Genomic DNA, 13,715 nt, shown 5'->3' on the forward strand with positions numbered 1-13,715 from the left:
TCACTGTGTGAACACCCACTGACTGTTGATAGAGTGAAAACTCTGACAGTAGTAAACTGCTGCATCTTCAGCCTGAACTCCACTGATGGTCAGAGTGAAGTCAGTTTTTGATCCACTGCCTGAAAAACGATCTGGAATCCCTGATGCTCGAGTGGTAGCACGGTAAATGAGAAGTTTAGGAGCTTCTCCATCTTTCTGTTGGTACCAGGCTAAGCGATTAGAAACAAAAACATTCTGACTGGTCCTACAGCCGATGGTTGTGGAGCCTCCCAGAGCAGATCTCACTGCTGCAGGCTGAGTCACTGTGACCTGGCCTCTGGACTCTGAGGATACAGAGACAAAAACATAAAGCAGCGTCATGGTTTTGATGGTTTTGATGGTTTTGTCAGCTTCATTTCAGAGGGACGGAGGTTGATAGAGGAGAGGAGTTTGATTCTCTGGACTTTACCTGTGAAGCAGCAGCAGAGGAGAGTCCAGATGAGGACGGAGATCAAAGTCATGTTTTTGATGAGGAGGATTTCTGTGGCTTCTGTTGTGATGAAGGACAGCTGTCAGTCATCCAGTGTTCAACTCTCAGGACTATAAACTCTCCCAGAGCACTGGAGCATGGTGCTGCTGATGCAAAGTGGCTCTCTATGGAAATGCTCTGACTAATTAACATAATCATCACATTCTCAAGTGACACTTTTTTAATGCTTGCAGTAATGCTGATCATTTTTGTATGTATGAACAATAAAGAAACTTTCATCAAATCATCTGTGTACAAACATATTATTACAATAATAAACTGCTGTCACATGTTACTGTGTTCAATGAATCTACAGATACTGAGTTTGTCTCTGGGTATATTCACAGGGATTTTATCATTTTTTGTCACCATTTTACTCTTAAATTATGGTAGTTTTTAAAGCATGTCAAAGTATAGGATGAAAGGAGAACATTTTAACAGAAACAGTGAGTCTGCTCTACATGGTATCCCTCACATGTGTCCTCTCTGTCCTGCTCTTTACTATATTGTTCTGTATTTCAGCATGGGGATGGAGGAGCAGAGACAGGAAGCTTGTAGGCAGATTGTGGGATTGACTGGTGTAATGCTGTATTGATGCTGATTTATACCTCTGTGTCTGGGTGTCTCTATGTGCACTACCAAATGTTTGTGGTTCATCTGTTGGAGCTCAGAGGATCATAATGTAACTTATGTGCAACTTTTCAAACAATAATCTTCATGTAGCTGCGATTCACAAACTGTAGACACCACGAGAGCTTTGATCAGTCTGCAGCTGCTTCCACATGTTCAGTGTTCTTACTGAATATCTGCTCTTCCAAGTCATGTCACATTTTCTTATACAGCAAATTTCATACAGAAAGCAACACAATGAGCTTCACAAGGGAAAGAGCAATACAATTATAAATACATAAAATACAAGCATACATATCATCATACATAAAAGCAAGCAAACATATGATTGTATACATGGATGCATAGGTAATTAAAGTACATAATAATTCAGTTAAAACAGGAGCAGAGAGTTGCTCAACCTAGTTAAGCACAACAGTAAACAGAAATGTTTTAAGTCTACTTTTAAAGGAACTAAGTGTTGGGGCATCTCTAATATCACTTGGAAAGTCAGTCCATCTGTATGGAGCATAATAGCTGAATGCAGCTTCTCCTGCTTTAGAGCACTCACATGGAGGACAACAAGGAGACCACTGGCTGATGATGTGAGGCTTCTTGTTGGTTCATATGGCAAAAGCAATTCCTTAATATAATTTGGAGCAGTGCCATTCAGTGCCTTGTAGACGAGTAGGAGGACTTTAAAATCAATTCTAGCATTTACTGGAAGCCAGTGCAAGGAATTAAGAACAGGTGTGATATGTGCACTTTTCTTGGTCTCGTCTAAAATACGTGCAGCATCATTCTGTATAAGCTGCAGGCGCTTAACGGTTTTTCGAGAGTCCAGAAAAAATAGTATTGCAATAGTCAAGTCTGCTTGTGACAAATGCATGTACTAGTTCTTCAGTGTCTGAATTTGACAGAAAGCCTCTGATTTTTGAGATATTTTTTGAGGTGATAGAAATCTGATCTTGTGACATTATTGATATGACAGTGAAAGTTAAGCTCAGCATCTATGATAACATCAATGTATCATGTCATGTAGCAGGTGGATGTGACTCCCCTCGTTGAGACCTGCTGATAGACGTAACAGCGGAGCAGAGGAGAGACACTGAGATAGTGATGTAACCGACCTGCACGCTGGTATTTGACATGTTTTTTTTTTCTTCTCAAAAACAAATACTGTTTAAAATATTTGTATGGAACAAATATTCATAAAAAAAACCAACAAAAAAACAAACAATATTTGTGCTTTGCTGAATAACGTATTTGTATTTGGGCCCAACCCTAGCAGGTAGTCATTATATGATCTGACTTCACATGCACTGCTGGGAAAATTCACTGGTCAAATGTCTACATTGTATTTAAATGAATGAACTATGATCACATTATTTTCTTTTAGTGATTTTTGTATTGGGTTGAATACACTGTAATTAATTTGTAGCTGATACATCAGATTTTTACGTTGCACATACTGTAAATAATTGAAGTTTAAAAATCTTCAAGAGGAATGAAAGAATCTAGCTCGGGGCAGTTTGCACTAAATTTAATTTTAACAGATGAAGAGTATCTGGAGTAAATTCTGCCAAGTTTACTATGTACTTTAGTTTACTAGATTGAAATGAGAGAAGACGTGAGGTAGTTTGGAAGCTTTTACAGTTGACTTTTATGAGTGAACATCATGAGATGATTATTCTATCTTGTCAGTTATGAAGTTCATCCAACTTTTTTATACAGAGAAAGATGATGAGTGTGAGATGTGTCATAACATAATGTGATGAAGAGGATTTAACAGCTGAGGTGATGATGGGGCAGCATGAAAGAACAGAATGTCTCTGTTTAATAGATTTTACATTTTTGAGTCAAGATGAATCTTGAATGATTAAATATTTGTTTGACTCAGTAAGAGGTTGTTGAGGTGGGAGGTGGACTGTTTGACCTTCAGGAGGAAAACTGATAGAGACACTATGAACATCATAAATCATCTGTGTGTGTGTGTGTGTGTGTGTGTGTGTGTGTGTGTGTGTGTGTGTGTGTGTGTGTGTGTGTGTGTGTTCAGTGAACTGTATCAGTCTCTGCAGTAGCTTCCAGCTGCAGCAGTCAGTTCAGTTTCTGTTCAGTCTGACTGAGGGAGGTTTTTGTACGACGCTTTTTCACTGTGTGAACACATACTGACTGTTGATAACATGGAAACTCTGACAGTAATAAACTCCTGAATCTTCAGCCTGAACTCCACTGATGGTCAGAGTGAAGTCAGAGTTTGATCCACTGCCTGAAAAACGATCTGGAATCCCTGATGCTCGATAGGTAGCATAGTAAATGAGAAGTTTAGGAGTTTCTCCATCTCTCTGTTGGTACCAGCCTAAGTAGTTCCCACTATAAACATTCTGACTGGTCCTACAGCTGATGGTTGTGGAGCCTCCCAGAGCAGATCTCACTGCTGCAGGCTGAGTCACTATGATCTGGCCTCTGGACTCTGAGGATACAGAGACAAAAACATAAAGCAGCGTCATGGTTTTGATGGTTTTGATGGTTTTGTCGGCTTCATTTCAGAAGGACGGATGTTCATAGAGGAGAGGAGTTTGATTCTCTGGACTTTACCTGTGAAGCAGCAGCAGAGGAGAGTCCAGATGAGGACGGAGATCAAAGTCATGTTTTTGATGAGGAGGATTTCTGTGGCTTCTGTTGTGATGAAGGACAGCTGTCAGTCATCCAGTGTTCAACTCTCAGGACTATAAACTCTCCCAGAGCACTGGAGCATGGTGCTGCTGATGCAAAGTGGCTCTCTATGGAAATGCTCGGACTGAGGTTTTAACAAAATGCGTCAGTGTTCATGTTTATGCTGATTTCTATCAGTTAATTCACATCTTCAAATGTTTACTATCTTATCTAGAACTGTAAAGGCTGTCAGTTTCATTTTACCATAAATTTAACATCATATACGAAACATAATTATTAAGTTTGGAAATTTGTGGGGTTTTGCTTTAGTGAGTTTCTGTATAAACCAGCTGTGTTTTACAAATACATAACGGTTTTAATGAGTTTCTTGACTTCATAACCAGAGAGCCTGCCTTTAAAACACCTCTCTTATTACAATTACTGTTCCTCAGGTTTCTTCATCTACACATTTTAAAGCTGCTGATCACACTGATATCATCATATATTGTTTTATATCACAACACTCTTTAGATACAAACATGATGGAATCACTGGTTAATTCACTGACAGACTTCATTCACGTCAGTGTTGCTCTGAGCTCAGTGTGGTCTCACAGAAAGTCACAGTACAAACCTGCTGCTACACGATAAACAGTACATGTAAGGTCTGACCATACAAGTCCTTATTCTGTAGTAACTACTTTCTTATCTAGTTCTGTGTAGACTGTGAACATGCGAAAGTGCTCAAAAATAAAAATAATGTGAAAAAATGTTTCATTGTTTTCTGTGCAGCAGTTGATTTAAAAGCATCTTTCTCATATCTCAGTGTGTTACTGCTAATGATGAAAAAACCCCAAAGTTTTGCCTTTATGGAGATGATATAATTTTCTACACTGAAGTAGTTTAATTGATTAACATTTGAAGGATCTGCAATTACACTGAGGCTGGTTTTAGTGAAAGTGATGTAAGGTTTGATAAAACTAAGAATATATATTTTTCTGGCTTCTGCTGCCAAAATAGAAAATAAACATACATTCTCAGTATTTGACTTTATTGACATCTAGTTTCTGCCTCTGTTGCTACAGTATAAATCATGTCTCATTGATTGTGGTATGAATGTAAACTGCCTGAGCTTAGATTTGTAGATTTGTCAGTCTGGGTAATGTCCACAGATGAGTGATGCAGGGATGATAAATAACAGGAGTGAAGTACTGATAAGGTATTGTTCTTTGTCTGTTATTAAAAGTGTCCTTTGCTGAAAGAACCACACTTTATGTCCTCAAATGGAAATATGGATCTTAAAATAACAGTTTTTTCAGTCTAGTGAAAGAGTTAGGGTTAGGCTGTTGGTTGCGATGGTTAAGTTTATGTTAAGGGGCAGAAGAATGCATTATTTCAATTAATGTTCTCAGTAAGATAGAAATACAAACATGACTGTTCATGTTTGTTTGTTATTTGTGTTGTTTGTGTGTGTGTGTGTGTGTGTGTGTGTGTGTTCAGTGAACTGTATCAGTCTCTGCAGTAGCTTCCAGCTGCAGCAGTCAGTTCAGTTTCTATTCAGTCTGACTGAGGGAGGTTTTTGTACGACGCTTTTTCACTGTGTGAACACAAACTGACTGTTGATAACATGTGCACTCTGACAGTAATAAACCCCAGAATCTTCAGCCTGAACTCCACTGATGGTCAGAGTGAAGTCAGTCCCAGATCCACTGCCTGAAAAACGATCTGAAACTCCAGGCTGAAGGTCTGTAGCATCATAAATCAGGAGTTTAGGAGCTTCTCCAGGTTTCTGAAGGTACCAGCCGAGGTTGCTATAAGCATATCTACTGGTTTTACATGTGATGGAGACAGTCTGTCCTGGAACAACAGACTGAGATCCAGGAGACTGAGTCACAGTGATTTGTCCTGATGAACCTGGAAAACATGAAAAAGAGGAGAAGGGTTACTGAGACAAATCCAGCTTGGAGAAAGATGATCAACATGAAAACAGAAGAGTATCATTTCTTTAACATGGAGAATAGATGGAAGAAGGTAAATGCTGCTTGTTTCAGTGTTTCTCCATCACAGCAAAACATCATTGTGGTGAACCTGGTTGCATCCTGAAGCAAAGTTTTCACTAGAGAGTCTCACCCTGAACAAGGAGCCCCAGGGTGGCCAGCAGTAGAGTCAGTGACATCATCATTGTGCTGCCGGCGTGTCAGTGGCTCTGAAAGGTCTGGACAGCCACTGATCAACACTGGCCTCTTAACGGCTGGGAGCAGAGAGGCAGGACAGATATGCAAACACACAGAGTCAGTCAACTGTAGCTGTCCTCAACATATCATGCTGTTTCCTCCTCACTGCTGGGAGAACTCAACATTTACATCATCCATAACATAAAGGAGTGACAATCTGAGGGAGAGAATTTCATTAAGCAGTTAGAAAGACTGATGTGAAATGTGTAAAGGAAGAATTTTGAGGCTAATTTCACAGAATTGTTTTCAGTTTTTTTAACATGTTGATATTTTGTTTTTCTCAAGTGCAGAATGTGCAACTAGTGATGTGAAAGGCCTCAAATCCAGAGTTTTACAGATAGATGGAGGTGTTTCTTCATTAAATGTGTTTGATTTCTTAAATGTGTATTCTATTGAATACACATTTATTTAAGATATGTATCATTTCTTTATGTTCTTTGAGAATATAACTTCTCATCCATATTATTTTCAAACATATTGGAATGATGTGTTTGATACTCCTCTTCCTTGGTTAAACATTTTTAGATGTATTTACTCGTCATTTTGCTCTACTTATTTATGGGCCTTTGAGTTAAAAAAATGTATAAGATGTTACCACCAAGAAAAATGCTTAAGATATGGAGAATGACTGAGGATAATATCTCTAGATTTTGTGGTGATGAGGAGGAGGATATTCTGTGTTTATTTTGGTATTGTCCAGTGGTTTCATCCTTTTGGCAGCAGGTGGCAAATTGGTTATCTGAACAAGCAATCCTTTTACCTTTATCCCCTCTCAATATTATTTGGGGTTATCAAGATGATAAAAATATGTTATTGAATATTATTGTATTGCTTGGCAAGCTTTATATATTGGATTCTCCAAAAAAGCTGGTTTTGAGTTCCTTCATATTACATTTAAAACTTTAATATTTGCAGGAAAAGATCATTATTAAATAATAATATTTTATTATTAAAGGCAGAGCAAAAAGCTCAGACATAAATAAATGGGAGATCTTGACAATATCAAAAACTTGGGATACAGAACTATGATTATTCTATGTTATCATAAATTAACATTATCTCTTTTTTATTCAGTTCCTTCTATAAAATTATGTGTTTAATTTAAATTGCTGTATAAGTGAATGTTTTTGAACCACAATCACATATAGTGCTAGACATATATGAACATATATGTACGTTTGTATATGTGTATATATATGTATATATGTGGTATATCTGTTGTTTTTGTTTATGTGTGTGAGTATTGAATATGTGTTTTCTGTTTGTGTAAAATAAAACAAGAAAAAAAAAAGATCTAATGCAAATTTAAAAATAGGAGTGAGAATAGTTAAAACACTTCTTATAACTTCTGATCTGATTAGTAACCGAAAGAAGGAAAAATTAGGATTTTGTGATGTTTGGTCGGATGTCATCAGCATACAAGCTGATCTTTTTAATGGTGTGAATGAAATGATGCCTGAGATGCCAGCCCGTTCTCACTCCCAACTCGTCACATATTGAAGCTTGGTCAGGACCCTGTACTGTCACATTTTAACGCACTGGGTACCCCTTTAGTGTCATTTTTCAACGTGCAGGGTAGTCCGATAGACTTCTGTTGAACTCCCACAATGTCTGAAATAGACGCCATGAGACCGATGACGTCTATATAAGGTGACAAATTTCAGCCTGGTCGCCAGAATAAAACGTTGGCATTGTATGTTTGTGCAAACCACAGATACGTTGAACATCTACATTTCAACACCTGTAATACGGAGCATATTAACATTTCAACAATACGTTTCATATCAACATTTCTGAAGTGACGTACTTCACATGACATCTATATAAGCTGACTTTCTTATTAGGAGGTGGAGGGGTTGTAACGTTGTTGGCAGAAAGTTGGAAAACAGCACAGAGCACGGTTCCTTGCCGGTTTTATTTTATTTTATTTTTATTTTAACTCAAATCATGATCTTTCCCTAACCCTAACCCAGTGGTTTTTGTGCCTAAACCTCACCAGACCTTAACCACGGTGTTGTCACACCATAAAATATGATTATTTTTTAACAGTGACTGCTGTGATACTGCACATTGAAAAACGACACTAAAGGGGTACCCAGTGCATTAAAAAGTGAGGCTACGGGGTCCTGACCAAGCTTCCATATGTGACCAGTTGGGAGTGAGAACGTGTTGGAGATGCTGATGCATTTCCTAACGGAAGAAACCAGGAGTCCAAAAAAATCTAAAGAAGAGAAGAGAAACAAGTCCTCCATGTCTAATAAACATTTGTAATTATATTTGTGTTGATATATATTTACAATTATGATGAAAGATAGTGAACGATCTGTATATACTTGTTAAAGACCTACTGGTGTGTGTGTGTGTGTGTGTGTGTGTGTGTGTTCAGTGAACTGTATCAGTCTCTGCAGTAGCTTCCAGCTGCAGCAGTCAGTTCAGTTTCTGTTCAGTCTGACTGAGGGAGGTTTTTGTACGACGCTTTTTCACTGTGTGAACACCCACTGACTGTTGATATATTGTGCACTCTGACAGTAATAAACTCCTGAATCTTCAGCCTGAACTCCACTGATGGTCAGAGTGAAGTCAGTCCCAGATCCACTTCCACTAAAACGATCTGAAACTCCAGGCTGAAGGTTTGTAGCATAATAAATCAGGAGTTTAGGAGCTTCTCCAGATTTCTGAAGGTACCAGTGGAGGTTGTTACTAACACTTGAACTGGTTTTACATCTGATGGAGACAGTCTGTCCTGGAACAACAGACTGAGATCCAGGAGACTGAGTCACAGTGATTTGTCCTGATGAACCTGGGAAACATGGAAAAAAGGAGAAGGGTTATTGAGACAAATCCATCTTGGAGAAAGATGATCAACATGAAAACAGAAGAGTATAATTTCTTTAACATGGAGAATAGATGGAAGAAGGTAAATGCTGCTTGTTTCAGTGTTTCTCCATCACAGCAGAACATCATTGTGGTGAACCTGGTTGCATCCTGAAGCAAAGTTTTCACAAGAGAGTCTCACCTTGAACAAGGAGCCCCAGGGTGGCCAGCAGTAGAGTCAGTGACATCATCATTGTGCTGCCGGCGTGTCAGTGGCTCTGAAAGGTCTGGACAGCCACTGATCAACACTGGCCTCTTAACGGCTGGGAGCAGAGAGGCAGGACAGATATGCAAACACACAGAGTCAGTCAACTGTAGCTGTCCTCAACATATCATGCTGTTTCCTCCTCACCGCTGGGAGAACTCAACATTTACATCATCCTCATGTAGATTAAAAAACTAAAGATGTTGTCATTTGTCATCCTCAACAATCAAATCCTAACAGCAAATAATCTTTTCTGTGAAATAGTTTTTCTTATTTAATCAGATCAAAGTCCAACAAATAAATCTGGCCATGAAGGAAGCACAAAAACATTTTTACAGCATCAAAAACAATACAGGCAATAAAAAGGAGCAAAGAAAACTGTCACTCATTACACTAAAAATTATATATAATATACAGTTAAATTGCACAATGTACAGATATTTTAGCTTTAAAGAATGGAGCTTAGCGTAAGGTCAAGTCTATTTCCTCTTTGTGAAAGTTACATATTTATCTCAGCCATCATCCCTCCTCTGATGTCTCATTTGAGGTAAAATACACGAAACATGGAGGTAAAACTTTTCAACCAATTGTTACGATTTAGAGCTGAAAACACAAAAAATCTTGACAGAAGACTTGTGAACTTCTACAGAATGTTTGACTCGTGTCTGCACACATTTGGGACTAACAGGTACAAAATGAATCTCTCAATTTCTTGAAGGCCTTTTTAAAAACATCTTTATATTTTATTTCAAATTACACAATCTTTTCATAAGAATAAACCTCACAGATAAAAAGTATCTCTGTATTTACAGTCAGTTGTTATCATGGGCTCATCAGTGTGGAGTGTTTGATGTCTTTAATGCATTTGGTCCACAAACACAGTTTGTTCAGTGACATGTAATGTATGAATTGCTGAACACAATAAATTATGATCATGATGATCTGCACATGTTGATGCTACATATATTATGGCTCTGCTAGATGTGATTGACACTTTTAGTACCTTCATTTATGTCATCAGTCAGTGTCATTGAGATACAGATCTGTTGTGACAAGAGAGACCAGAGAGCAAGAAACAAATATGGTCAGAAAACCAAACAACCAGCAAACAAGAACAACACGCCTAAAGTCAGACAACCAACAATAAAGCAACAATTACAATTAATATCAATTATTACAGGAATCAGGAAAACATCAGATAAAGGTTAAAAATCTTCAAGGGAAATGAAAGAATCTAGCTCGGGGCAGTTTGCACTTCATTTAATTTTAACAGATGAAGAGTATCTGGAGTAAATTCTGCCAAGTTTACTATGTACTTTAGTTTACTAGATTGAAATGAGAGAGGACGTGAGGTAGTTTGGAAGCTTTTACATTTGACTTTTATGAGTGAACATCATGAGATGATTATTCTATCTTGTCAGTTATGAAGTTCATCCATTTTTTTATACACAGAGAGATGATGAGTGTGAGATGTGTCATAACATAATGTGATAAAGAGGGTTTAAGAGCTGAGGTGATGATGGGGCAGCACGAAAGAACAGAATGTCTCTGTTTGATAGATTTTACATTTTTGAGTCAAGATGAATCTTGAATGATTAAATATTTGTTTGACTCAGTAAGAGGTTGTTGAGGTGGGAGGTGGACTGTTTGACCTTCAGGAGGAAAACTGATAGAGACACTATGAACATCATAAATCATCTGTGTGTGTGTGTGTGTGTGTGTGTGTGTGTGTGTGTGTGTGTGTGTGTGTGTGTGTGTGTGTGTGTGTTCAGTGAACTGTATCAGTCTCTGCAGTAGCTTCCAGCTGCAGCAGTCAGTTCAGTTTCTGTTCAGTCTGACTGAGGGAGGTTTTTGTACGACGCTTTTTCACTGTGTGAACACAGCCTGACTGTTGATATAGTGTGCACTCTGACAGTAATAAACTCCTGAATCTTCAGCCTGAACTCCACTGATGGTCAGAGTGAAGTCAGTTTTTGATCCACTGCCTGAAAAATGATCTGGAATCCCTGATGCTCGATAGGTAGCACCGTAAATGAGAAGTTTAGGAACTTCGCTATCTCTTTTTTGGTACCAGAATAAACAGGGGTAGGAAGGGGAACTGCCACAACCACCATCAACCCCATGACTGACCCTACAGCTGATGGTTGTGGAGCCTCCCAGAGCAGATCTCACTGCTGCAGGCTGAGTCACTGTGACCTGGCCTCTGGACTCTGAGGATACAGAGACAAAAACATAAAGCAGTGTCATGGTTTTGATGGTTTTGTCGGCTTCATTTCAGAGGGACGGATGTTCATAGAGGAGAGGAGTTTGATTCTCTGGACTTTACCTGTGAAGCAGCAGCAGAGGAGAGTCCAGATGAGGACGGAGATCAAAGTCATGTTTTTGATGAGGAGGATTTCTGTGGCTTCTGTTGTGATGAAGGACAGCTGTCAGTCATCCAGTGTTCAACTCTCAGGACTATAAACTCTCCCAGAGCACTGGAGCAAGGTGCTGCTGATGCAAAGTGGCTCTCTATGGAAATGCTCTGACTGACTCCAACAGGGACTTAGATTACTCTGATGATTCTGCTTAATCAATGGATCAATCAATTTGCCAAAGCATTGATTAATTATTAAAGTGTACAGCTGCTTATTTGAAGACAATATAATTCCGTTCTTAGGGTCTGAATTAAATAAAATATTCTTGATTCATTTAACGTACTGATTATATAATTTCATCTGAAGAAATCTACCAGACATTTATTTAGTGAGTGTTTTATCTGAAAACATTTCATGTGTTTAACTCAATCTTCCTCTCAGAGCAATGAATTTCATGACATGTCACATCCTCATTATAACCAGTGAATACCATAATATCACTGTAGCTGATTTAACCTCATGTTGTATTAATAGGATTAATTTTGTAAGTTGGAAAAAGTATTTTAGTGCTTAAAATATTTGTCATTAGTGAAGTCTGTCTGTTTTCATAGTTCAGTAGTGATGGCTGTGTAAATGAGGAGATTAAACACAAACTGTCTCTTTAACGTTTTGGCTTCAATTTAAAAATATGGATGATTAAATAAAAGTATTTCTGCCTTTCTATAATGCATAATATTTACTTCTTTAACATTGATGTTTAAGTTTTTGAGTAAATTAAAGTAGCTGAAGAGTTGTTTGCTTGGAACTTATTATCTTTAGTATTGAAACCTGTCTGTTGCCATGGTTCATCAGTGATGCCTGTCTGTTGCCATGGTTACTGAGCTCAGAGAGGGAAGTGAAACACTGAAGACCAGTTTTATCCAGTCTGAGGAAGACCAACAGAACCAGCAGCCTCCTCTGCTGCAACCAACAGGGTGGACTTTATTTTCTCTTTGTATGAACTTTCTTCATGTTGTCTCTCTGTCTCCTCCTCCAGTGGGTCGAGTCACCCCCACCCTGACGGTGCTGCCCCCCTCCAGCGAGGAGCTGCAGCAGGGGGAGGCCACGCTCGTGTGTCTGGCCAACAAGGGCTACCCCTCAGACTGGAGTCTGGCCTGGAAGGTGGACGGCAGCAGCAGCAGCAGCTTGGAGCAGAGCAGGAGCCCCGGGGTGCTGCAGAAGGACGGCCGCTACAGCTGGAGCAGCACCCTGAGGCTCCCTGCAGACCAGTGGAGGAAGGTGGTCTCTGTGACCTGTGAGGCCACCCAGGGCTCCCAGACTCCAGTCTCAGAGACACTGAGGAGAGACCAGTGTTCCCAGTCCTGACCTGACTCACTGCTACTGCTTTTACTCTGCTACTGCTCTCACTCTGATCTCTGCAACTATCTCTCTCTTTTATTTCACATGTTTCAGTAACAATATTTACTTGCTTGTTGTAATGTTTCAATATAATTTCAGTATTTCCAGACAATAAAGATCTGTTCATCAAATCACTTGTTTTCATCTTTATTATTAGAAATGTGTTTTAATTATTTTCTCTTAATGGTAACAGTAATGATGGTAAATCCTGATAAAAACTGAGTTATAAATGTTTCAACTGCTCTATGAAGACTTCAGAAGGAAAATGTAAGATCACATAATGTATTGATTCATATACTGTATATTAGGAAAGTATTTACACTCAAACAACACTCTTAGATATTATGTGATTAATGCTACACAGTCATGGTGGTAGTAAGTCCATAATTTGTTTTCATAGTTTACAGTAAAGTCATAATAATTGTAGAAAATGCTTTGCTGGAGTCACTTCAGATTTGTCTGTAATAATTAGTAATTGAGTAATTTTAATGAAAAATCCTCCAATCATCTTATGTTACTGAAGTGTGTCAGTGCAAAGAGTCTAATATTTTTATTTTTTCAGATGTATTAAAAGCATATACATAATCTTTTAAACAAAATCACAAAACCCTCAGAAATATGTTCTAATTCTGAAATAAAAAGCAAAATATCATCAGCATAAAGAGATATAAAATGAGTGTGATCTGACATTTTAACCCTGGACATTTATACAAACTGCTTCTACTGAAGAGCTGAAACACAAAGACAAATGAAAGAGACGAAAAAGGGAAAGAATTCAAGTAATAATTAATTACATAATCAATTAAATGTTTTTTGGTTTATATTATAAATACTTGCTGCTGGGATAAAAACACGCAAAATGACAAATATACGTGA

General features: G+C 38.3%; 3 gene segments (V, D, J or C); 1 reads left to right on the top strand and 2 right to left on the bottom strand.

Moving 5' to 3' along the window:
- On the bottom strand, positions 1–5,659 carry LOC121913436 (the record flags this gene model as incomplete). The annotated part of the segment is given in 3 exon segments: positions 1–323; positions 449–500; positions 5,399–5,659. Coding segments are annotated over 3 exon segments (636 nt in total), but the record flags the coding sequence as incomplete, so codon positions are not given.
- Positions 5,660–8,469: 2,810 nt separating this feature from the next.
- On the bottom strand, positions 8,470–9,073 carry LOC121912437. The segment is given in 2 exon segments: positions 8,470–8,805; positions 9,022–9,073. Coding segments are annotated over 2 exon segments (372 nt in total).
- A 3,379-nt stretch (positions 9,074–12,452) lies between these two features.
- On the top strand, positions 12,453–12,806 carry LOC121912451 (the record flags this gene model as incomplete). The annotated part of the segment is given in 1 exon segment: positions 12,453–12,806. A coding segment is annotated over 1 exon segment (354 nt), but the record flags the coding sequence as incomplete, so codon positions are not given.
- Between the last annotated feature and the right edge of the window lie 909 nt (positions 12,807–13,715).

This window comes from Thunnus maccoyii, chromosome 15, assembly GCF_910596095.1.
Source record: "Thunnus maccoyii chromosome 15, fThuMac1.1, whole genome shotgun sequence".
NCBI lineage: Eukaryota > Metazoa > Chordata > Actinopteri > Scombriformes > Scombridae > Thunnus > Thunnus maccoyii.